Source organism: Apus apus, chromosome 2 (assembly GCF_020740795.1).
Source record: "Apus apus isolate bApuApu2 chromosome 2, bApuApu2.pri.cur, whole genome shotgun sequence".
NCBI classification, from domain to species: domain Eukaryota; kingdom Metazoa; phylum Chordata; class Aves; order Apodiformes; family Apodidae; genus Apus; species Apus apus.
Genome location: NC_067283.1, coordinates 94,474,597 through 94,501,082, shown reverse-complemented (window position 1 = coordinate 94,501,082; position 26,486 = coordinate 94,474,597). Strand labels below are relative to the sequence as shown.

At 42.0% G+C, this 26,486-nt stretch overlaps 1 protein-coding gene across 2 annotated transcripts in view; it reads left to right on the top strand.

Moving 5' to 3' along the window:
* The window catches only part of GLIPR2 (GLI pathogenesis related 2), a 40,948-nt gene extending 14,955 nt beyond the window's left edge, over positions 1-25,993 (top strand). Inside the window, exons 2-5 of one of the 2 annotated variants that reach the window (XM_051609141.1) lie at positions 10,100-10,208; positions 13,678-13,781; positions 23,328-23,405; positions 24,386-25,993. In XM_051609141.1, coding sequence (XP_051465101.1) covers positions 10,100-10,208; positions 13,678-13,781; positions 23,328-23,405; positions 24,386-24,546 — 452 coding nt within the window. In that variant the 3' untranslated portion in view covers positions 24,547-25,993. The remainder of the gene's footprint in view (positions 1-10,099; positions 10,209-13,677; positions 13,782-23,327; positions 23,406-24,385) is intronic. The other variant, XM_051609142.1, reaches the window with a different exon arrangement.
* The last annotated feature ends 493 nt before the right edge of the window (positions 25,994-26,486 follow it).

Sequence of the window (26,486 nt, the reverse complement as noted above, 5' to 3'; positions counted from 1 at the left end):
GTGATAACTGAAGTACAAGAGTGCTAGAGAAGGGACTTGTTTGCCTTCTGAGAAACATGATACTTGCAGGCTGCCAAAATGACCAGGCTTTTCATGCTGCCTGGTTCTACGGGACTGGTGGGGATTGGTCTAAACTGGTAGCGACTGAGCATTCACATTTGGTTACAGCAGGACGTTTGCAGAACTTGTCATTACAAGTTAATGGTTCTCTTTGAGCCAGAACTGAACTGGAGGTGTGGTAGGAAAAGGACCTTTCAAAGATTAAAGTTCAATGAAAAAACTGCACATTACTTCAGTTTTTGTGTGTAGAAGATCCTGATTACTTGGTTCAACTTCAGTAAATGGCAAATGGAGGAAAAATGTGCCAGTCAGGCACCAGACTTTCACAAACAGTATTCTGGGCCAAATTTTTACTTCTCAGTTGAGCCATCAATGGGGGAGAGAAGGAGGATGCAGCCGTGCTGTGCAACAGGGGTTACTCCTGTTGGCTGTTAGATAAGTAGCCTTAGCTCCTCAGGCTCAAGGCAGATAAATACCAAAACAATTATCAGGGTCCCACAAAGAATAAGATAGAATGTGATGATCTGTAGTAACCAAGATACCTACCAAGGTTTTCCATGCTGTAGAGCTGCACATGAAAGAACATTAGCCCTCCTTTCTGAATCTTTCAAGAAATCTTGCAAAAATAAAATAAAAAATAGGCATGAAGAAAGCTTTTATTTCTGGAAGCACTGAAACTCTTATTTTTCTATCAGTACAGTTGGTAGTGACTATCTTGCCTGGATTTGAATTTGCTGCAGTTGCTGCTCTTTTGTGAAGGAGCAAAAACTATGAGAAAATGAGTCTCTTGATTTTAACTGCTTTGTTATTTACTGGATATCTCAAAAGACCAGAAGGCTATGTCAGATCACTATTTTGGTAGAGGCTATGCTGTTCTCAAAAAAAAAAAGTAGCTGGAGCATATCTATGTTGTGTTTTTACAAGCAGATGTAAGCAAGTTCTGCCCAGTCTTTTGAAGGTCTGAACAGCAGCGCTGGGCTGGGTGGCCCTGCAGAGGGTGGCGAGGTGGGGCCAGGTGGGTGGGTGGCCAACAGCTCGGGGTCAGAACTGGCTTCTACACAAGCAGGTGCAACTACAGTCGTAGTCTGGGGTGTTGTGGAGGAAGACAATACGGGCCTGTTAAGGCCACCACAAACATTTAGTATCACTTAAAGCTGAGTGAGCTGAGTTACAGAGTTAGTCTCAGCTTTGAACAGAAATCACGTGGGGCGTTGCCTGGTGTCAGCTTTAAGCATGACCATTGCAGAGCTGCATGAAATGGTAACTGTCTTTAGGAAGCTTTGCGATTCCACCATTGTAGTGGGAGCCATCTTCTATATTTAGACTGAGGGCTGTCCCCATGTATGTGCCTGCACATCACAAAGCTGAAAGGGAGTTGCATGTGCTACTGAAGTCTCCATACTCTATTGTAAATGTAAATACAAGGGCAGGGGAACTCTTTTCTTTGAGACAGCTCTGATGGTAGTTTGTGATGGGCAGATGTGAAGACATTACTGAATGTGTTCTTAATTTATACCCTATATGTTTGTCACACTTGTACATTTTGTGGGCCATTGGCACGTCTTGGGCACTTAATCAGTGATCCTCAAAAAGGGATTTGGGGTGAACTGTGGTAGGGTATAACCTGTTCTGGCATTTTTACCTTATGAAGACCTATTACTAAAACAGAGCTGTCAGCTTAGAATCTCAGAATACTTGACATGGGAAGGGACCTCTGAAAGTCAGCTCAACCCTGTTGCTCAGTCAATGGCATCTAGAGCTGGTTGCCCAGGGTGTGGGCATGTATGTACATACCTTGCCTATCTACAGTCTCTTTTTTTCTTTGGCTCTCAAGTGCTGGGCCAGTGCTTAAGCTGCCACAGGAACAGTGAAATAAAGAGGTTTAAAGATTTTGGGGTTTGGGTGGAATTTTACCTTCCAGAGGATGGTGTGAGGGCTGTATGCCCATTTGATCTTTCAATATATTAAGTCTAGATATAAGGAATAATTTATTTATGAGGGTGCTGAAATACTGGAAGAGGTTGCCCTGAGATGTGGTAGATGCCCCATTCCTGGAAACACTCAAGGTCAGGTTGGGCGGGGCCCTGAGCAACCTGATCTAGCAGAAGTTGTCCCTGCTCATTGCAGGGAGGCTGGACTGGAGGACCTTTAAAAATCCTTTCCAACCAAAACCATTCTATGATTCTGTGAAATAAAGACCATAGTTTTTCAAGATTATGAGTTATATGAGAACTGGGGTTTAGCCTGGTGGGGGGATGAGAAGGAGACAGTATCATTGACAGTAAATATGGGTAAAGAAATCTTCCTGTGTCTCCTTGCCTGGTCTGGGCTACCGGATAGGTGAGTTTACACATCAGTGCTCAGAAGAAGTCTGCATGTCTGCATTTCCATGCCTCAGGGAGGTGCATAAATAAACATACTTTGAGCGTTGCCCCAGCCAGCTTGGATGTCCTTGGCAGAAAAGCAAGGTGGGAGGGCATTTGATCTAATGTGATGAAAGCTATGCCAAGCAATTGTAGGACATAAATGGTAAAGGTATAAAATGGTGGAGCATAGCCTAGGAAAAGTGGGATAGTTGTTCTGCCTTTCTGCAGTTCTTCTTTGCAAAATTCTTGGCTTTGCAAAGACTTGAGTTGGCACCAGACAGCTAAAAGTGCTATGTAAAATGAGCCTGGCACTGTGTACCAACAAGGTTCTTTCTGTTGCTGCCTTTAGAAGCACCACATACACGGAGCACAAAAATACGCAGCATCCAAAATATGTGTAAGTGACCAGCAAAAATTATTTAAGTTAGACATGCACATGACTTACAGAGTGCTTAGAAGAGTCATGACTTGCTGAAGGGTGTAGTATTTTGCTGGTCTCATGCAAACTTCATTGTAAGGTGGAATCACAACCTAATGGCTGAAGCTCAGATTTTGTAGCAGGGAAGTTCTGGTGTCTGGTCTTCCTCATTAATGAATGCAATTGCACCTTATTTTCTTTACAAATAATTGTAATTAGAAACTCTAAGCAGATATGATATTGGGGGAGGGCAGGGGGGGAGGAAAAGAAGAAACAGAGAAGATTGCTTCACTGTCTCCTCCTGCATAGTGTGGTCAGTTTTAACACATGGAGGTTGTGTGGAGCTTTGTATTTTGAAGTGTGTGGTGATGAAATTTAAGAAGACGAGGCCTTACTAACAAGAGGATACTCTTAGCCTTTTTAAAAGAGTTAGCAGCTTACTCTTTAACTGTCTGCCAGGGTCTCTGTGTGTGGGGTGCAATCATGATGTTTAGTTTGTCCTCCATGGCAGAATAGTAATCAACCAAATACTTTTTATTGTCTCATGCAAAGCCAACACTGGCTTCTCTAGATATGATGAGCAGTCAGTTCCAACCTTATGCAAGGTGGCCACTTCATGGTAGTGACTGCTTGTTGACAGGCTTGTTGGTCTGATTGTTTGGAGAATCATAGAACTATTCCGGTTGGAAAAGAGCCTTGGGGTCACCGAGTCCAACCATCATCCCTACTCTACAAAGTTCTCCCCTAAACCATATCCACCAACACCACATCCAAACGACCCTTACAAACATCCAGGGATGGTGGCTCCACCACCTCCCTGGGCAGCCTATTCCAGTGTCTAACCACTCTGTCTGTGAAAAAATTGTTCCTAATGTCCAGTCTAAACCTGCCCTGTTGCAGCTTGAAGCCATTCCCTCTTGTTCTGTCGCTAATTACCTGAGAAGAGACCAGAGAAGAGAGGGGCTGCAACCAGAGGACTTCTTCCCCCACCCTTACCTCCAGTGGAAGTGAGAACTTGGTTCTGTCAGTGCTCAAGAATGCTGATTAGTGTTGCTTTTTTTCTTTTAGGTGCTTGTATCACAGAAAGCTCTGCTGCCTCTCAGAGCTACACAGTTTCCAGTTTACCAGGTGTTCCTTTTTAATCAGGGCAGTCAATTGCCTACCAGTTTATAAAACGTCTTAAGTGAGGAAGTAATCAACACTGTCTATCATAGCAAGAATAGGATATGCAATCAAATAGTGACATGACTAATATCATTGAGACATTATTACACCGGCGGCTTCATGTTCTCAGGCAACGTGCCTCAAATTGGGTATGGGGGAAAATAGTATGTTATGTCATATGGCACAGGTAATGCAGGATTATTAAGCTGCCAGTTTGCTGTACAGGAAAGCCAGGTAATAAAATGACTGGGCATTTTCTCCATCAGGTTCAATTAACTCAGGCATCTTACTGTTGTCCTGAAGCTCACCTCAGTGATAAGCAGGTGTGTAAGAAAAGTTCAGGCAAAACTGAATGCTGAAAGACAGAGAATCTCTTCCCTGAAGAGGGATCTCTTCAGCTGAAGGAAAAGCTGTTTTGAGCAGCCTGATAAACACATGAATGTTCCAGGAAACTACTCCCCTTAAAATTTGTGCCTAATTATAACCCCTAATTCCTTCCATTCTCATAAGCAATGCTTTCACTTTTAGATTTGGGTAGAGTTCTAGAAGAATTCAGGTTGGAAGGGAAATAGTGTACCAACAATTACAATATCTCACATAAATGCCTATTGCTTGGGATGGAGATGTTGCTCCTTTCTTGAATTCTTAGTCCAAAGGTGTAAAAAAAGACAGAGACCCCACCCAGCATATAATGTGTTCTGAATATAGTGACGTTTTATCTTTCCTTCTCTCCAGGATGTATACATTATTTCTTTTCTTCTGTGTGTTTCCAAGCAATCAGCCAGTTTTGGAGTACAGGGGAATTTAGAACTGCAGGAAGTAAATTTTAATGGCTGGAAGTGATTCACAAATTGGAGCATCAGATCCATGCTGCCAAATGGCATATTTAGAAATAGCATTAAGGGCCAGTCTTTGAAGATATTACTGTCTCAAATGAGGAGCAAGAATGTGCAGTCAAATACATGGAGAAAGACACATGGATTATTCACTCCTTGTGGCACTGCAGAAGCCAATCAGTGTGAGATCTTCCTGGGATGTTTGTGACTTCAAACCGAAGTGCTGAGTCAAAATGCAGTAGAGGCATAACTGCCCTCTTAACATTTTTCATATAATTTAAGTATCTGTCACTTCTCCATTGAAATAACATTATTCTCAGAATATGAAAGATTCATCTGAAGCTAGTTCCCAGGGAATTACATTTCAAGTGAGGATAAAGATTATTAATAAAGATTATTAATAATAAATATGTCATGTCTGTTAGAAAGATCTACATGAGAATGTGGGTATTACAAACTGGGACATCTTTTACCCAATAATGTTGTTTGTTTCCAATCTGTTAATGTGCTTTGAGAAGTTTGGAAAAATAGAGGCATCTTCAGTTATTTGGGACAGTAATAAAGGGCTTGTTGATGTAATTACTTTGCAGTTCTCTGGAGCTTCTAAAGAACTTTTTCACAGAGCTGTTGGGCATATTAAAAGTTGCATTTGCTGCATTCTCATTCCACGCCCCATTGCTGCTATCAGGGTAGGGCAGAGCCATTCTGCTGAGTCAAGGGTGGCTGGAGGGATTTCAGTATTAGAGCTGTGCTCAGTGCTTAAATGGTTAAGTGGTGACCTTTTTATGTGTTTTCTGTCCACTTTTCGTTTGTGTCCTCTCCGTGTATTTGGGTGCCTGGCTTCTTTTCTGCCTGCATAACTAATGTTCATCCCTGTGTTCTGGGCAGGGAAGAGTGTGGAAATCACACAGTGTCCTGAGTAGTATGAGTCACATTGTCAAGGTTGTTGGTATTAGGCTTTTGCATTTACTCCTTTCCAGAAGGGTGGGTCCTTGAAGCGTTGCTTTGTAGCTTTCTTCAGATATGTTGCTCTAGCCGTGATGTGAGCACTTCTCTAATTATTTATTTTGGTCAGAATGGAAAGGTGAGATCATTATCTTCACTTACCTGTAATGCACATATTGGATGAAGAATCATAGAATCTATTGGGTTAGAAGGGCCCTTTAAAGGTCATCTAGTCCAACCACCGCCCCCCAATAAGCAGGGATATCTCCAGCTAGACCAGATTGCTCAGAGCCCCATCAAGCCTGACCTTCAATGTCTTTAACTCTATGAAGAGTTGAAGCCTGTGTCATGGTTCAAAGAGGGATTGAGACAAACGTAATGGTACACTTATGTGCAGGATTCTGCATCAGCTCTGTTTCTAGTTGGCTGCACTGTGTATTTATTATCTGAAGTCTAAACAGCAAAAATTAGTATGTATGGAAAGTACAGGAATGCCAATAAAGATTAATCCATAAACAACAGGTTAGAGAACACTGAGAAGAACCTGATACTTCTCGAAATTGATACTGTGCTCTTTCTTGAATCACTGGGGTGGATACTTTGTCATAAAAAAGTATATATATTTTTGCTAGTCAAGTGTATGCCTGGTATAACGTTGTGCATCCTGACTGGTGACGTAAGAACTGCCCACAGCACTTCTGTTGTGTATGTAATGGGTAGAGAGGTTTTGGGCTCATTTTTTTGGAATATTTTACTGTTACTCTTTCCATATGTTGTCTTTCAGCTCTGCAAGACCAGCAGAGTAGGTCCAGTTGATGGCTGCAAAGACGATGCAGAGCAGCTAGTATCATGGAAGACACATAACTTGCTTCATTTTGATGTCCAAACTAAGGGAAGAACAGAGCAGAAGACAGGGTTCAAAGAATCATAGAATGGTTTGGGTTGGAGTTGGGTTGGAGTTCCACCCTCCGTGCATGGGCAGGGACACTTTCCATTAAATGAGGTTGCTCCAAACCCCATCCAACCTGGCCTTGCTATGGAGGGGGCAGCCACAGCTTCCCTGAGCAACCTGTTGCAGTGTCTCACCACCCAAATAGTGAAGAATTTCCTCCTAATATCTAACCTAAATCTGTCCTCTTTCAGCTTAAAACCATTCTGCCTTGTCCTATCACTACATGCAGGGATGAAGAGTGCTTCACTTGACAAAGACTGAATGATGGGCCCTGTTTAGAGAGAGCAGAAGAATGGAGAAATAGAATACCTAGAAAAACAAATCGTATGGGAAGAGGCAACGTAGATGCCCCCACTTAATTTTCTGTGGTCACACAAAGTTTATCAATGATACTGGAAGCCCAAACATGCAGCAGCTATTAAGGTGTGCTCTGTACCACGTCATAGCCTGGAAATTCGGTGTCACATGCTGTCATTATCTTAGCCAGTGTCCCAGAAGAATCCAAAATAGAGGTAAATAATTGAATAATGAGAAGCAAGCAACTGTATCTAATACCTTTAGTCATTTTACTTATTAAGCTGTGTAATGATTCATGACCAAACCTAACTTTCTGGCAGTAGGGAATAATGTTTTCTAGCAGCATGAAGTTTCTAGCTCCAGTTTTCTAGCTACATGAAGGGAAAAAGTATGTCTCCAGGGCTGGTTTGGGAAGCTGTTCTCATTTGGGTGGGAGCCCGAACACTCCCATTAACTCTCACTTGTAATGTCTGGCTTCTCAGTGTATGGAACTTTGGTAAAATGGAAAAAACTTCACATATCTTCTAAACCAAAACTGAAATACACTTGGCAGTTGGGCATCCCTCTCCACACATCAGCCTGCATGGGAGAAGCTGTGCTGGGGGAGGCAATGAGCACATGAGCTTGAGTCAGGGTAGAGAAGTGTTTCTATAGCAGCCACCTGTGAGGGAAGGGAAGGATGGAGGTTCTCCAGGGACAGCATGGTGGTTGGTGCCTGCTGTGGCTTAGAAGAAGCTCCATTTTGCTCATGTCCTGTTAGTCTTAGTAAGTCAAAATGTTAGCACAGATCTGGATTATGCAATACTGCAGTGAATGAATGGACTGACAATTGACAAAGCTTCTATTTCACTTCACTTAAAAAAAAAAAAAATCAAATTGGTTTTGTGCTGGAAAGCAAACATTTGGAATAGAAAGTTTAGCACTTGCAGGTCAGATAATTTACCTACTATTAATGCTGAGTAGAAGAAATCTTAAGTCTAGGTAATAACAGCCACAAGCTTTAAGATGGCCTTCTGCAGAAAAATGCAGCCTGCAGTAGGTGATGCAACTCCAAAGCCATGTATTTCAATTTCTTTGATTAGCTGGCTGTCTTAAAATTTCCCTGCTGGAAGCATGGACTCCTGCATCAGTGAAGTGACCTGGCCATACACTTGCTTTCCTCAGTAACCTATGACAGATGCCTTAGAAATAGGCCATGACTCCACATGCGGCAGCAGATGAGAGATTTATGACTCTGACCGGATAGAATCAGTGAACTGTGAGCAATGATAATGAGAGTGATTGGGCAAGTTTGTTAGCAAAAGGGTGTGTGGGTGCTCGAACACCAGAGTGGAGATGCCTATTTTGTTTGATGATATGCAACTTGTGACACACAAAATTAAAGGAAAACCTAAGAAGAGGAAGGTGGTGGGCAGATCTCATCTCACTCAACAGGGTTCCTGTTGTTCTCTTATGCCAACAGTTTGATACCACAAAAAAAAAAAAAAGAGCCTGAAAGCATGTGGATGGAGAATATATTAAATATATGTCCACAATGATACTTGGTTTGGAAAAGGTCAACCCAGAGTCACACTGTGTTCAAAAGGTTTAAGGTACTGTGTGAAGCAGTAATGGCTTTTTATGTACATAGGATATTTAGATTATCTTAGGCTGTTGTATTATCCTAAAGCTGTTGGAGAAACTGGAGAGTATTCTTGAGAGCAGCTTAAAGCATGAGTGGGGGTTGGGTAATCACCTTAGGAAGAAGTTACAAGAGCAATATGTGCAAACTGACAGCTCTTCTGTGGGCAAATGTATTATAGCAAGCAGCAGAATAGTGTACACACTAATAGCGGAGAGAATAATTATAGTTGTTAGGATCGAGTAGTGAGAGGAAGTTAAGAAAGCAAAGCTTGATAATGGGAAACACTTTCTAGTCATGAGGTCTATTTGAGCTTCAGAAGTGTCTTACAAAGAAAATGGTGGAAGTTGTGCTGAGACATTAAAAAATGAAGTTGATGAATCATTACTAAATGTAATGTAGAAACTTACGCTGTGGCGACAGTGGAGTAAATGTTCAAAGATGTCTTGGCCTGTTCAGAAGCTTCAGCAAAACAGACAAAGTTAAAACTGTCTTTCTGTTTTGAAGATGCTATCTATACCTGTCTATCTGCCTCAATACCCTTTTCAGGTTCCAAATTTCTCTTAAAGCAGCAAATTCCACAGGGTGATCAGTGCAAGGGAAGATTTTTTTTTTTTTTTTCTCTGAATCTTGAGGGAAAAAATCAGCAATGTCATTAAAAGGAGGTAACATGAAATTGCCATCAAGGTGAACTGCACTGTGACTTATCACTTGTCCTCTGCCTTGTACAGCTGGAAGTCCCAAGTTTATCAGGGTACAAACTAGAGCTTTTTTTAAAGCTTTGCAGTAACTTTGGGATTCAGTTATTAACCAAATGCACTGTAGCACAGGGGAAAAAATCATCCCCAGCAGTTGTTTCTGTCTTTACCACTAGCTGTTTGTTAACAATTATTTGTCTTGAGCCAAATAAAGGTGCATTTTGAGATTTCTATGAATTTGTACTATATAATGAATAAAAAGAATGATGTGTCTTTCATAGTGTTTGCATAGTTCCAGATGATTTAGTATCTCCGTTTTCTTCAGGAGGTGTCTCAACTAGTACAGAAAATTCTTGCATGGGGTGACAATAACTTGTATTTTTAGTGCATCTCTTCAAGGAACCTATTTGTCACTTACTGTGAGACTTCTTTGCAATGGTGAGCTGTGCACTGAAATCTTAAAGTCAGTCAGACTAACCTCAAATCACCTTGCTATTGAGGAAAGGAATCAGGTTCACATTTTTCTTCAACATTTAGTGAGTCTGTATCATCCCAGTGGGAGTGTCTCTCAGAGTTCCTGGATGGAAGGCATTAACAGTTCATTTCATCCTTCTCCCAGGTAATGAGGGTGGTATTCTTCAGTTCAGCCTGCACCAGCATCTTAGCTCCAGGATATGCTTTTTCTGTCTTCACTAATGTCTGTATTTGACAGACCTTTCCAATTTTTTTGATGTGTTTTCAGCTTCCAAACAATTTGCTGAAGAAGTCTTGAAAGCACACAATGACTACAGGAAGAAACACGGAGTCCCCCCATTAAAACTCTGCAAGAAGCTAAACAGAGGAGCCCAACAGTGAGTTCAGTCCTTTCTTTTCTCTAATGAGATTTGTGACACTTTATCTGTTTGGTTTGGCTGTGCATACTGCAAAAAAATTTGCCTTTTGAGGTGCCAATATTCAGTGAAGACTTACTGGGTGGAGAGTAAGGGACTCTACTCTTTCTGTTTATCTACCCAACCCTTTTCATTCATTCCTTCTTTCTCCACCACATAGCACCAGCTGGTCACATGGACACTTCTGTGGTCACAGACATATAAATCTTTCTTGCACCCTTTTCCAGACGTGGGCTGCACCTTTCTACTCTGCTGTGTCTCCTCTGCAGAGGGTAGTTGCCTAAACCATGCTTCAGCAAAACTTTTGTCATATGATGGATTGTTTTCTGCAGGAGAGTATCCACTGCTGCTATAATAGTGAGAAAATAACTTTTTCATGGTAGGAAGTGACGACTGGTCTACGATAAATGAAATCAGAAGGAAGTAATTTCAGATCAAATTGGCTGTCTTCCTGCCCCAAAAGCAAAATCAGTATATGTTGTTCTGTAATCTGTCAGGAGGGACACATCTTGCCTTTTCTCCAGAGCTGAAGCCTGCAGAACTTCTTGTCAGTCTAATGTACAGTGGATCCACATTTGTGCTGTCTGACTTGTCTTCCTTACAGAAATTTGAGTCTGGTACTGCTTGTCCTCTTTGCTGTAGACACGACAGCCAGATTATTTCCTTTCCCTTTACAGCAACATTTTTCAAAGTATATTTGAAAATCTTCAGTTCTTTCAGACTGCTCCTCACAGCACAGAGGAGATTCCTGAAGGAGTAAATGGTGATTAAACTATTCAGAAAACAAATGTCTTTCTGTAATAGCTAAATAGTGGCCAGTTTGATTCCTGCAGACATTAGATCTCATCTCTCATTAGGCTTTCCACCATAACCATGCAGACTTCTCCATGCTGGCTGGCTTGGAGCCAGAGTATCTGTAGCCTTTCCAGAACCTGATTTGCTGGTCCCAGCATGTGCTTCACTGTCACACAGATGCACCAGCTCCAATACTCCTTGACCAGAGATCTCCACTGGGTGTTGTGCTGTGCAGTGCACCATGTACACCGTGTGTGGACATGCCCTCTGGCTGCATGAAAAATCTGATTCTGTCTTAATTTTTTTACCCTTTTTTTTCTTGAGACACCATGATAACTGGATACAGTATTTCTAGGAGATGGAATGCCAGTGGCTCATCCACATACCTTTGTAATCTGCTGGGGTTTTTCTTCTGTTCTTCAAAGGGTTGTTTTGTTTCTGTTTTACATGATGCCTAACAACAAGGAAGAAATTTAATTGACTTGTCAATAACACTTGTGTCTCCAAAGTGCTGCAGTTAGTTTGAACAAGTCAACTTGTATGAATAGTTCAGATTATTCTATCAAATATGCATTGCTCCACATTTATCTCTAAGTGTGCTGTTGCCCTTGCTGAGTATTTTTAGGTCCTTCTGGAATTCCTCGCAGTCCCCTCTGGTCTCAGCTGACTTTCTCTGCTGTGATGAATAAACCTTTGGCTGTGGTCTGTAGCTTCACTTGTAAGAATTAGAAGTTCAGAGACTGGTGAAACTGGTTGATAGCAAGAACCAGAAATTATTTGATCTGAATAGAAGACGTGAAATATAAGAGATCTCATACTTGTCAAGACAGATTATGCAAAATCTTAAATTCAAAGAAAAACTTTGCCTTTTCTTTAGGTATATCTGATAACTTAGTTGGTATTTATCTGGTATACCTCCAGGTATGTTTTAGTGCTTCTCTGTCGGTGTTGAAAATGGTCTGTTTCCTACAATTTTCAGTTCCAATAACACTGACAGGTTAGATGAACTGACTATTGGATCCCTGCTTGAACATGAGATGAGTCACCCTCAGCAGGTGTCTTGTTTATCTCTGACTGTAATGAAGCATAGGGTGATGATCTCAGATGCAAATCTCGTGCTTTCAACTGCCTGAGCTAGAGTGTATTAATCACCCTTTGTCTCAAATCCTTGGCAACTTTGGGTGCAATGTGTACTTTGTTCCAGTCTTATCTCTTGCTTGGGATTTGGGAATCTGTGAAGAGAAATATTACAGGACTGTAGTAATATTGGGCATGAAGGAGCATCTGCAGAACCTCTACTTCAGGATCTAAGAGACAGACAACTGACAACTTTTTGGTATTTCTAAAATAATGGAGGTAATTAAATATATTGGTGGTTTTTATTTGTGTGTGGTTTTTGGTTTGGTTTGGTTTGGGTTTTTTGGAAGAGTAGGACAAAAGGAAATGGAAACCTAATGACTGCAGTACTAGCTTGGGCCAAAATGTTCAGCTGGACAGATTTCTGTCTGGCAGATACTAGCAATTCATGATTAGGGAAGGAATAGCAGGACAAAACAAATGTAGTGATGCTTTCCCCATTATCTTCTCCCAGAAATTACAGATTTCTCCTGGAAATTGTTGTATCCTATTTTTTTTTTTTTTTTTTTGCTGCTGTTGTTTCAAAACTTCTGAAGATTACACACACACACACACAATTTGTTTAGCTCTTTTTGAAACCCACATGGACCTTGGTGTCTGCATCATCCTGTGCTGATGACTTCTGCTGCACAGTGTGGAAAAAGTGCTTTGTCTTACTTGACTTTCAAATCTATGACCTGATGATTTTTGTGTATTGCATCCTGTTTCTTGTGCCATGAGAAATAACAAATAGTCTCTCCAATGTCACTGTCTCTATATTGAAGCCTCTCCAATTTTGAATAAAGAGAATAATTTTTTACACATGATGTTCTTTTTAACCCTGTCGTTGTAAGACAATAAAATATATCCCACACTCTCACACATGTCAACTTCTATAGAAACAATGCTGCTTATCCTTATGTTGGTAAACCCAGTTGTTGCCTCAGACTTTCGTGTGGTCCCCTTCTCCTCCATACTGTTGGCTGCCAGTTTGCTCTTGTTTTGCATTTGCCTTTTTTTTTTTTTTCCCATTTGTGAATGTAGCTCTTTTTTTACACTTGCTTTGACTGAATCCTCAGTTTGGTCTTTTTTCCATTTCATTGCAAACATTTAAGGTACTCCTGTGAAGGGCCTAGAAATGTCAGGAGGTGACACCTGTAGCTATTGTTGCAGGTATTTCCCTTTCCACCAGCAGCTGCAGCTAAGGATGTCCAGTGAATTTCCAGGTGCTGATCAGAACATGGTGGGGGAAGATCTGTCCTCTGATTTCGTTTAGGCCTTTCTCAACAGTGACATGAAAGACAGGGAACATGGCTTCTAGGCCTTCCCTTTGCCTAACTATTAGATCTGTGTAAGCTTAAATCATCCCTGTCTTCAGGGCTTTGCAGCTGAGTAAGTTGGCTTAAACTCTTGTCATCCAGCAAAAGTTCTTGCTTGCATCTTCTCTTCCTGCCGCTCCCTCTCCTCTCTGCTTGCTGTTCCTGTGGTCTGTGACACCATTTGTGGATTTCTCTGCTAGGTATGCAGAAGAACTGGCTTCCACAAGGGTCCTCAAACACAGCTCTGAGTCTGCCAATGGAAAATGTGGAGAAAACCTAGCATGGGCATCCTATGACCAACCAGGTAAGCTTTCTTCTCTTTTTGTCTCACAGACACTGGATACAGGGCTTGTCTCATGTGCTTTGGGCTCAGAGCATCTGGTTGCAAGAGTACTGGCATTTTTTCTGCTTTGAAAATGCATCTACCACAACCCAGACCACCCCAGGCTCCTTGGGGTCAGGATGGTGGCTTGCAGTCACCTACATGTGCTGAAAGTAAGGAGCACATGTAGACACAGAGAGGGTAAGGGACTGGTAGTGTGCTCTGTCCCTTTGGAGGTAGGGCATGGCAGCTCTGCTGCTCTGTATGTCCTAGCTGTGGATCTGTCTTGAGTGCTACTTCTGTGTTCATAGGAGGAGAGGAGGAAGCTGTCAATGCACTGTACTTCACCTTTATCCCTAGTTTGTCCCTGTCAAAAAGAGGGCTGACCAGAGACCAGCTGTAGTGAGGAAGCTGGAAAAACAGCCATTGCATCCTACACAGCAGTGCCTGTTTGTGGGGGCAAAACCAGAGTGGAGGCAGACACCAAAGTGACAGAGGCTATTGTTAGACACCTAGTCTCGTCTGCTCTCTCAGCAAACAGGCTTTAAGCCCTTTTCCATGCCCACACTTTTGATGACAAAACCACTCCATGCATTTTTCTGATCATAAATGTAACATGTAACTGGCAGCCTTCAATTTGGAGGCCTGAAGAGGAGTTCAATTTTGGCCAGGCTGAGAGCCTGTGCTGAGCCCTCAGTCAGAGTGATGTTCAGCAGGCTCTTCCTTCCTTACTCCTACAGTGGGCAGGGCTCATGCCTTAGCCTGCTGAGACAGCAGGTGGGATGTATTAAAAGTGACCACTTGCTTGCTTTATTCCCACCTACCACTAGAATTTCCAGCACTGTTTCAGGGAGACAAAATCTCATTTCTACAGGCTGTTTGAAGGACCTGGACATTTGAGTGAGTTTTAGATGCAGTGAATCCACTTAGTTCCTCTGCAAGTGCCAACTCTGGTCCCTAATGGGTACTTTTTAATGTTGAAAAAGAAACCCAGGGTGGAAAAATACAACTTGATCTACACATATTTGGCATTCTGTCCGTTGCAAGAGTCTGAGGCAAGGGTTCAGAGCAGCATGGGAAAACACAGATGTACAGCAAAGTTTGCAGAGTGCCTATGACTCACTGCCTGAGCTTACTTCTTCTTTCTTGTTTTTGTTAATGGCCTGTGCTCCTTCCCCCCAAGTTAAAGTCACAGAATTCCCATTTAGAGAACTGGAAACAAAACACGAATGCCTGTCTTTTTCTGGATCCCATTTGTTGTCTTCAGGGCACTGTTTCCATACATAACTTGCCAGATTGGAGTAATTTTCTTGCTAGTTTTTTATCCACGGGATTGAATGACTTACTGAGAAAATTAAGATACATCCTCTTTTGTTCTGTAAAACACTTCTACATTTCCTATGTAGCAGGATCATTCAGAGTACCAGAATGAGAAAAATAGCTCTTCAAAGAAAGTTATTCTCTTGCTTGGGCTTAGTCTTCATCTCTGTGGAGCTGGTTCATTCTTCCTCTTTTTCTCATATAGTTTCCTTTGGATAGTTAATGTGTACCCTGCTCAGTGAGCCTGAAATTTGTATTAAGGCATCCATTCAAGGACTTAACAAAGGCAGGCAGCATCTTCTGGTTTCTTTCCCAGATAAAGCAAAACTCAATAATCTTTCAGCATACTCTGTATTCTCTTTTAAAAAGTGATGCTGTTGCTTATTTTGGCTCTTACCAAGTTCTGTAATCATACTAGAAGATGAATTTCTTTTTTGTGAGAGGATTCAAGCTTTCAGCTATAGGAGACTTCTAGTTTGACCCCTCTCCTGATACAAGAATATCCTGAATTATATTCAGGATTTTAGAGTTACATAGCCTAAAGCTGTTGCTGGAAATATGTTTATCCCTGTAATCCAAGAAATAGTTGTCAGCTGTTTCCTCCCTCCAGGAGGAACTGCTCTGTGGCAGACTTCTCTTTGTCTGTGTTCAAATAAGTGAGCTGTCATCTGCCATTAATGTGAGAGACCGCAGCCTGCCTTGGCAGCTGTAGCATGTCAGGCTTCTCAGGACGCCTCATCTCATTTCTCATGTGTCGGGAGGCTGGAGGCAAGCACTGGAAGACTAAATTCTGGTTGGGATGGCTGGTGTGGTGGTGAAGAATGTGCCATTTTGCCTGTGAGAATGCTGCAGCTCATGAACCCCAGAGAGTTCGTAAGAGACACTGACTGTATGTGTTACAGGAGGGACCTCGGTCTGCCTACAGATCAGGCCTAGCTGAGCAGTATAGAACCCTCTGCTCCAGCCCTAGAATCATAGAATCATAGGGGTTGGAAGGGACCTCGAAAGATCATCTAGTCCAACCCCCCTGCCAGAGCAGGGTCACCTAGAGCACATCACACAGGAACGTGTCCAGGCGGGTTTTGAATGTCTCCAGAGAAGGAGACTCCACAACCTCTCTGGGCAGCCTGTTCCAGTGCTCTGTCACTCTCACAGTAAAAAAATTTTTTCTGATTTTCACCTTAAACCTCCTATGCTCCAATTTGCATCCATTACTCCTTGTCCTATCACTGGTCATCACTGAAAAAAGCAGGGGCATGCTCTGAGAGCCTTCTTTGATGCATCTCTTGCTGTCTAACACCAGGCTTATACAGCACTGTAAAATAAGAACCTGCATGAGGAATGCTGGAAGTAGAGGATTACTTCCCAAAACCATTAGTATTACTTCAAGCTGGGTAGATATTTTATTTCTGAGACAAATTTAAATCTACTTGTTTTCCCCTCAGACTGGTGGAATTAAAGTTGTAATAACAAAAGCTAGAAAAAAAAATATTGAGGTTTCAGGTGCTGGTTTTAAGTAGTTTACCATGGTGCTGCCCATCCTCAGATAGAAATATGTCCTGTGTGATTTCATTATAATGTTTTTAGCAACTTACTCAGTGGGATTACTTGATGTAAGGATTCTTTAGTATGAAGAGAAACAGTAAGGCTGGGCCCAGATAAATGTTGTGGGGAGCAGAATACAGTAGAAGGGCTGCCACAGCTTTGTGCCCCCTGTAGTGAGGCTAAGAGTATTCTCAGGCTGATGCACACAAACATACATATCCAGCATGTACGTGTGTGTATGTGCATGTGGCCACACAGATCAGCACAGAGAGGTGCAGTCAGCATTCACAGGAACAGCACCACTGGCCTCTTCCACTTCCCCTTTCTGGCTGATCATGATGAAGTCTGGTCACAGAATCATTCGAGTTGGAAGTGACCTCTAGAGATCATCTAGTCCAACTCCCCTGCTAAAGCAGGATCCCCTAGAGCACATTACTCAGGACTGCATCCAGGTGGGTCTTGAATATCTCCAGAGAAGGAGACTCCACAACCTCCCTGGGCAGCCTGTTCCAGGGCTCTGTCACCCTCACCATAAAGAAGTTTTTTCCTCATATTTAAATGGAACTTCCTGTGTTCCAGTTTGTGCAATATATAAAAATAATATGCACATATCCATATATGTTTCCAGTAATGTATTCATATATTTATAAACATGTATATTTTTATAGCATAAAATAATTTATCTAACATAGACACTTCTGTAGTGGAAGGATAATTCCAGTGTGGATCCGTGCAGCAGCTGGGCTCAGACACTCAGTCTGCCCAGTAGCTGTCTCTGTATCCCAGTCTCCCCAGCTACTGGCACCTGGACATACAAGCCCTTGAGGATGCATTTCCACTCCAGTTGCTGGTACAGTGCATCTCACACACAGGCAGATCCCTGGTCATTGGCCAGGATGCCCCTTGTCCCTGTGGGGACCATACACTTCAGCACCTCCTCCCAGGCTACTTCACCTGTTCCCAGCTAGTCCAGCTTGTGCTTTGCTAGTCACACCTGCACTAATGCTCCAGTTGCTGGCACCACAGACACCCATATCCCTGCAACCCTTGATCTGATACCAGTTATTGGCACTAAGACACACACCCCCTCCCCTCCCATCCACACAGGGTAAAGGTCCTCTTCCAGAAGAAATGTAAAAAATTTAATGAGACCACAGGACACCTGATGAGATGCAGGGTAAGGACAGACAAGAGTACTGATGCCTGTTTACACACAGTGGCCCCTTCTTCCCTCTTTCCTTCAGAGACTGGTATCAGCAGAAAAACTTTACACCAGGACTGTTAGTCCTATGAATGGCATGACCTCATATGGTCAATCCTCTGACCACATGAGGCAGCTCGAGACATGGTCATTATGTCCATGTTACTACCTCATAGCTTGTGCAAATAAAGTAAATAAAGTAAAATCACTGTGATGATTCTGGACCTAGTTTTGGGCAGAAATACACCTGGGTATTAATCCAAGGATTGTTTTACCGGTTTGTGTGATGGAGCTATGTCCAGAGGCATGGTACTGATGACACTCATTAGAGCCTGTTCCAAAATTAACATCTCATAAGTCTAACTGAGTAGGTCATCAGTCAGCTATCATTGGAAGGGTGGAGTCAAACTGTTTCCATACAGAAAGTGTTGAAAGTGTGAATGTGGTTTACAGCAATATAAAGAGGAAGGATATTTAAAAAAGAAAAAAAACAACAAAACCCACAAAAGTAGCAATCTACTGACTGGTTCTTCAAGCAGAGCAACAGAAGAGAAGCTGCAGTGCTGACTGTAGGACAGATCTGCCTGCTTTTTGTAGAAGTAAACTTCAATCATTTCTGCTATAATTTGAAATGAGCGCTGAGAGTGAAACTTCTTTCCTTCTGATTGAAATGCATTTTGAACAAGAATGAACTCCTCATTTTGAGGGGGCTTTGGGGAAGGAGGAACTGTTTTCAATGAAACATTTAAATGCAAGGGAAAACAGACACTAAATTTAACTCTGTCACTTATTCTGTAATAATTTGAAATGGAAATTCTCTGGTCAGTTCTCTGAACCAGCAAGTATGAGTGTGCAAGTTGCTGCTAAAGCAGGTGGGCTCAGTGCTCTGCCGACCCCTCTGCTGTTTTATCTCAGGTCATTTTCTCTAGGTTCAAAACAGAATTTTCCCTTAGTCTCCTGTATATCAGCTGTCACTTTCAACACTCGCTTGGCTTGTGTCCCAGCACTGCAGGGCTTACTGCTCCCAAAGAGGCAAAGAACCAGAAGGAACAGACTTGAGAAGTGGCCTTGTGCAAACCACTTGAAGTTCAACCAGGCCAAGGGCAATGTCCTGCACCTGGGTTGGGGCAATCCCAAGCACAAATGCAGGCTGGGGAGAGAATGGATCAAAAACAGCCTGAAGGAGAAGGACTTGGGGGCAATGGTAGATGAGAAGCTCAACATGAGCTGGCAACATGTGCTTGCAGCCCAGAAGGGCATCTGTGTCCTGGACTGCATCAAAAGAAGTGTGGCCAGCAGGACAAGGGAGGTGATTCTGCTCTCATGAGACCCCACCTGGAGTACTGTATCCAGTTCTGGAGCCCCCAACATAAGAAGGACAAGGAGCTCATGGAGAAGGTCCAGAAGAGGGCCACAAAGATGATCTGAGGGCTGGAGCACCTCTTACAAGGACAGGCTGAGAGAATTGGGGTTGTTCAGCCTAGAGAAGAGAAGGCTATGGAGAGACCTTAGAGCAGCCTTCCAGTGCCTGAAGGGGGCCTACAGAAAAGCTGGGGAGGGACTTTTTACAAGGGCTTGTAGTGAGAGGACAAGAGGTAATGGATCAAAACTGGAAGAGGATAGATTTAGGTTAGACATTAGGAGAAAATTTCTTTAGTGTGAGGATGGTGAGACACTGGAACAGGTTGCCCAGGGAAGCTGTGGAAGCCCCATCCATGGAAGTGTTCAAGGCGAGGTTGGATGGGACCCTGAGCAACCTTGTCTAGTGGGATGGTATCCCTGCCTATGCAGAGGGTTTGGAACTAGATGATCTTTAAGGTCCCTTCCAACCCAAACTGTTCTATGATTCTCTGAAAGCTGCCTTGTCCTTTGTTCACCTTCTCTTTTGCCAGGAGGAAGTCAGTCTTTCATTTCTCACAGCCTATTAATGCAATGACCCTTTCAATTCAAAGAGGATGACAACAATGCCCCATAATGATAACCTGACCCTGCAGATGAATAAATGGAGCATAGCTATCAGTGTCTAGGCTTTTCCTGCCTGGCTGCAATAAATGGCAAGCTTTGATTCCCAAAAGCTGGGAATTAACACATCATAGTTGGTGCTACCCAACTATGCCCATTGTCTTTCATGTACGGGACTGAGGTAGTCTTACCTGATGCCATTGCCATCTCTCTTGAATTAAAGTGTCACAAAATCCTCATATGATGGTATTATTTTATATATATATATATTTTAAATCAATAATGATGAAGAGATACTGTATTTGTCAAAACTCCCATGTGTGTTTCCACATTTCCATTATGGAGATTTCAAGTTCTTGTCATGTGGAGCTTGGGTACACTTCTTAGACCTGCAGTAGGCAGAGTGGGAATGACTTTCTCTTGAACTGCTCTTTATGCTATGCCACACTGATGTAATAATGGAGGGAATGAAGTCCTACATCTGTAAAAATACTACTTACAGAATATAGTAACTTCAGCACTTTTACATGCAAAATACATACGCTTCATAAGATCTGACATGTCTGCAGTCACATTCTGTACTTCTGTTCCATCCAGCTTGCCACAAACACATCTAATTCCTTCACAGCTTTGAAGTCTAGGGTGAGACAGGATGGTGTTTTTGGGGTTTTGGGGTTTTTTTTACTGTGTGCTTTTTCTTTTCCCCTTGAATTGCATAAAGATTGCTCTTTGCACATTTTTCAGTCTTCCTTTTAGCTGTAGCATGAGTAACAAATGCACAGGTATTTTATTTCCAATACGGACTTGAGCCATAGAACAGGTCAATAGGGTTTGTTGGTTTGTGCAAGGAAGAAAGGAACCAAGAGAGGTTTTGCCACCTTTTTAGGCAGAAAATATAAACTGACTTTACTAAGAGATCATCATTCCTGATAACCAGTGTGGCACAGATAAGTTCATATAACTTTCAGTTCACAAACCTGTCAAGAGATGGCATTTCATTTAATATTTTATTTTCAGTGACAGTTCTGACAGGCAACTTGCCAGGCTAGCAACACCATCCTCTTAGCAGACTGCACTCATAAAGCAAGTGAAGTTTCAAGGAGTTAACAGCTCAGTGCCTGACTGCTTGAACAGTGCAAGTTTAAGACTTTCTTGCTGCAAAATAGCAAAACACTGAGTCACTGCTGTTCTGCAGCCAACAGTCCACCAGGGACCAGCGTTCTTCATGATGGTAGGCTTAACAGCATTGGCAACTTGCTATGAAATCAACTTCCTGGAACGCTAAGCAGAAATTTCATTATTGATGTAGTTCAGGGGAAAACCTGCCCCTTTTTATCCTGCAGTGTTTGACACAAGATTTTCCTAACAACCAGCAATGGAAAAGAAGTAACATTTGACTTTTGAGTACATAGCATCTGCAAGTTCTGGGCTGAGCTCCTGCCCTCTGTGCTGCCTGTTCCCAGTATAGGTTGGGGGCTGACCTGCTGGAGAGTAGTGTAGGTGAAAGAGACCTGGGGGTCCTGGTAGACAGGAGGATGACCATGAGCCAGCAATGTGCCCTTGTGGCCAAGAAGGCCAATGGCATCCTGGGGTGCATTAGAAAGGGTGTGGTTAGTTGGTCAAGAGAGGTTCTCCTCCCCCTCTATTCTGCATTGGTGAGGCCACATCTGGAATATTGTGTCCAGTTCTGGGCCCCTCAGTTCAAGAAGGACAGGGAAGTGCTGGAAAGAGTCCAGCGCAGAGCTACTAAGATGATTAAGGGAGTGGAACATCTCCCTTATGAGGAAAGGCTGAGGGAGGTGGGTCTCTTTAGTTTGGAGAAAAGGAGACTGAGGGGTGACCTCATCAGTGTTTACAAATATGTAAGGGGTGAGTGTCAGGGAGATGGAGTTAGGCTCTTCTCAGTGATGACCAGTGATAGGACAAGGGGTAATGGGTGTAAATTGGAGCATAGGAGGTTCAAGGTGAATATCCGAAAAAATTTTTTTACTTTAAGAGTGACAGAGCACTGGAACAGGCTGCCCAGGGGGGTTGTGGAGTCTCCTTCACTGGAGACATTCAAAACCCACCTGGATGCGTTCCTATGTGATGTGCTCTAGGTGACCCTGCTCTGGCAGGGGGGTTGGACTAGATGATCTTTCGAGGTCCCTTCCAACCCCTAGGATTCTATGATTCTATGATTCTATGATTCTATGATTCTATGATTCCCCTGGATCCATTGCAGATTATCAGAATGTCCTCCTTTCATCAGAAAACAAGGCAGGATTATTTATTTGGCAAACATCAACCTTACAGACCCAGAGACATGTAGTGCAGCATCACTGGCCATAGTCATAGTCCCTGTACAGCTGTGAAAGCCTCTGATGAATGTGCTGCACACAAGGACTTTCACATAGCAGCAGCTCCTTGGCATGTATATTTGAGGTGTCTGACTGTAGTACCCCAAGTTAGAATGCCTCAAAGTGGACAACCACGGTGGCTGAAGTGCTAAGTAAGAACCACTGAAAATAAATGCACTCCAAAATTTGAAGTATTAAATCCTGATGACAGCACTGAAAGAAGTTTCATTTTGCTTTACTTTGCTTGGAGCTGTAAGGGAATAGCTTCATACACCTGCATCCACAGGTGGGAGACCTCCCTGTAGAAAAGGTCCTTGTGCCCTTTTGCTCAGAAAACCTGGCAAGGTCCATTTAAGTCTTTTCAAACATGTTCCAAGAGGGAATAGCTGCTGAAAGCTGTATATAGAGTGCTAATGACAGGAGCACCCATCTAAGGTGAGGGAGAAGTGTCTTCACTGCCTTCCAGGCTGAAAGGTACAGGTGGTTGTGGGCAGAAAAAAGAAGTAAACTCAATGTGTTAAATTGCCAGACGATTTCTCTGAGTACTAAAGGGATTTCCACCTCAACTCAATCCAAATGCTGTGCCACACAGACCTCATGTCTCAGGTTTTTTCTGACTTCAGCGCTGTACAGTTTTAACCACAGGCGAGAATTGGTGGGTGGTTCTGTTTCCTGATCTGTTGGTGATAGTATAGCGCTCTTCATCGGCGCTGTCTTACCAGACGAGCACCTTGCTGCAGAACTCTTCCTGGAATGGGATGAACTCTACCTGCTTCTACAGCTGTTTTGTGGGTGGCCTGCCCAGGCATTGAGCCAGGCTGTGCTGGCCACGCAGGCCCTGCCAGTCCACTGGAGGAGCTGATGGACTGTGTTTGCACTCAGCAGAACTCAAGTCATTGATGACAGGAGATGCTTAACCAAAAGCATTGGACTAATTAGTAACTAAATAGCAACAGCTGTTGCAAAACAACAAGTATTTGGTAAGTTACATGTATTGCCATGTTACCTACATTTCAAAATCTTTTCAGTAAAAAGACTGTTTCTCCATGTTCCTAGAAGTTCTTGCCAACTATTAATGGAAGATCTTGCTGGCCAGCTGTAAGTGAGCTGCACTTCCGTGTTTATGTCTTGACTCCACAGCAGATTTCTTTTTTCTTTCAGGAAAGGATGTGGCTGACAGATGGTACAGTGAAATAAAGAATTACAGCTTTCAAAACCCAGGGTTTTCTTCAGGGACAGGTAAGTTCAGACTGGGTCCTGTTTCTTCAACAACACAACTTTTATTTTAAGAAATTGGCTAGCCAGCTTGGGTGTTTTTTGTATTTTTTTAAAAAAAACCTACCTTCAGTTCTTAGAAAAAAATATTAGAATTTCTTCAAGTGTTTATGTTAGAAACTCACAAAAGGGTAAAAGGAAACTGAGAAATGAGGAAATAAGCAAAAAATATAGTTATTTTTAATACTGTATTTTCCCACTGACTCCTAAGTTTTTAGAAGGCAACTTTATTTAAGGGAAATCAATTTGTAGAAAATACTAAATTGGAATCATAGAGGTGTCTCAGTAACTGTATTATGCTGTTGTTTGCATAGACACTGGTCTTCTACCAAGTTATATTCCTCCAATCACAGAGATAACTTCATGTTTAATTTGGAGATCAGCCTTTGGCTGCCTATTGGCAATCCAGCGTTGAATGAACATAGGAATATTGTTCCTGCAGTAATGATCAAGCAGGTGATACACCCAAGCTTCTTTCAGATGAAGAAAATGAAGTTCTTCTCCCATGGGATCTGTCTGTGTACAGAAGCCACAACGCCAGTGTTACGTGGTATAATTGCAGTTGAAGTCACCTGGCAGAGTACAAGATGGTCAAGGCAATTGCTCATCACTGTCAGAACTGCTAGTCACACTGCAGGGAGTAAAGACCATGATTTCCTTGTCAAGTTTTGTATCAGATACTCATCAAACTACTTATTTCATGATTCTCGTTCTAGGTATTCTTGGATATAGGACATGGAATTGGGAACAATAGTGTGGAACCAGATCAGGCTTTTGCAGGACAAGATGCTAAATGTCTTTATCTTTTATGTCCGTTCCTTGTTTTTCTGTTGGAGAAATAAACTGGTTTATGTTGTTCTTTCTTTATCCCCCTCACAGGTTAAAGGGAATGCTATAGGTTTAGTATCTAAAATTAATGCATGTGCTTATCTCACTCTCCTCAGGTCACTTCACAGCAATGGTCTGGAAGAACACAAAAAAGATGGGAGTCGGAAAAGCATCTGCTAGTGATGGCTCAACATTTGTGGTGGCTAGATATGATCCAGCTGGAAATGTAGTAAATCCAGGCTATTATGAAGAAAATGTCCTTCCTCCAAGAAAATAACTTTTTTTTTTTTGTAAGGTAGTCTTATTACTTAATGACAAGTGAACCTGGATTTGGACTTTACGGTGTTTAGAATGAAGTAGGATTCAGTGAAATTTCCTGTTGGATACTGCCATTCACTTCTCATGATAGAGGAAGCAATTCATGTTGCTTAATGTGATCTGCACATTAGGTCCCTGTTGTTTCTGACGGGGCTTCAGTTTATGCAAGGAGGAAGTATATGCAGCATTTCTGAGGGGTAAAATTTATAAGGGTTTCTTTTTTTATTTTTTTTTTTAATAGTTTGCATGAATTCTGTGTCGGCATGTGAGTAAGCACATGTCGGATGTCTCTTTTTAAGCAGGCACATTTATAGCTTTCTGTAAACTGAAGACACCAGCTTGGAATTAAATCACGTACTCCCAGTTTTCCAGTATTTTTAAATAATTGTAAATTCTTTGCTCTGTCTATATCTCCTGCTGCTATGGGGCCTACTCTCTGCAGATGGAGCATACGCAAAACTTCCCGTATGAAAGGTACATGTGGAAAAAAAGTAGTGGCATTCAGACCTGTAGTTTTTTTGTTAAGAGGATCTCACAGAACACTAAAATGTCGCCGGCAAAATGGTATCTGTCAAGCAAGCTATAACTGATGCATGGCCTGAAAACTACTAAAAATTTGTAAATCCTAGCCTTGCATTTTTAGGTGCTAATCTTTAAAATCTCTTTGAGATGAGTGTACTTCAAGTTGAACCCTCATTATACCGTTTACAGTATGTACATTGTCTTATAATCAAATAATTTACTTCAGTTACAAGAAGGCAAGATACTGCCTTTCCTCTTAGATACTTAAAAGTTTCCTGGATGGAGCACATTGGATTTTATTTCTCAGTAACTTATTTTTATTTCCTAGGGAATATCTTCTGCAGGTGTCATGCTATACAGACAATAACATTCCCAAATCATCTCGTCTCCTTTAATAATGTCACTGTAAGAGGTGCTCACTTCATCATAATTAAGAGATGTTTACTCTTTGTTCATATCGTTAAGTAATAACAAAAATGTTTTGTGTACTGGATTGATGCCTTGAAAAAATTCAGATTGAATTTCCTTAAAAGCAGCCAAGCAAACATTCTGAGAACATTTTTTTCTCCTCTGAAATGCAGATTGGTCCATTTTGGGCAGGTTCATATACTGTGTGCTTCAACGTGGGGTTTTCTTTTCTTTGTAAATGTTTCTTTTGACTTCTGCTGAGATTTTGTGTGCCAGAATTGGGTTCATGAAGAGTGCCATTACAGAAATACCTGGTTTTGTTTACACAGTTTATTTTACACAGTTGTAATAAACTGCACTGTTACGGCTTGATTATATGTCACTGTGATGCTGTATGTTACAATCTTTTTGCTGCAACCAAGAATTTAACACAACTATTGAACATCCAAAAATTAAATCTTTTTTATTATGAACTACTCAAGTCTTTGCTGTTACCTTAATATTTGTTGAATAATCTTCAAATTTTACTTCCAAAACATTGACATTTTTACTTTTGCAACATGGAGCAAAAAGAAAAAAAAAAAGAGAAGCAAGTGTTCTATTCCAGGAACGAAAGAAGAGACCTTCTAAGAATTGATAAATCATACCCTTTATACAAAGATTGAGTTAACACTTGAAGCTGAAGAGGCGTACTCCTCTGTTGAACTCCTGCTTTGTATCTCATTTCATTTCTGCTGCCCCCTCTCTCACTTGACATGTTCTGAGTAAAGAATACCCACTCCACTCCCACTCAGACGTGTGTGTTTCAATAACTGCAGCCTTGGGGCCTTCCCCTCTTCAACCCTCTGCTGACAAATGTTGCATCTCCATTTAGGCTAATGTTTTATATGCAGAGCAACATCATCCCTGAGAATAAACAGGACTTTCTATAAATAAATAAATAAACATTGAAAAATTAGCTCCAGCTGA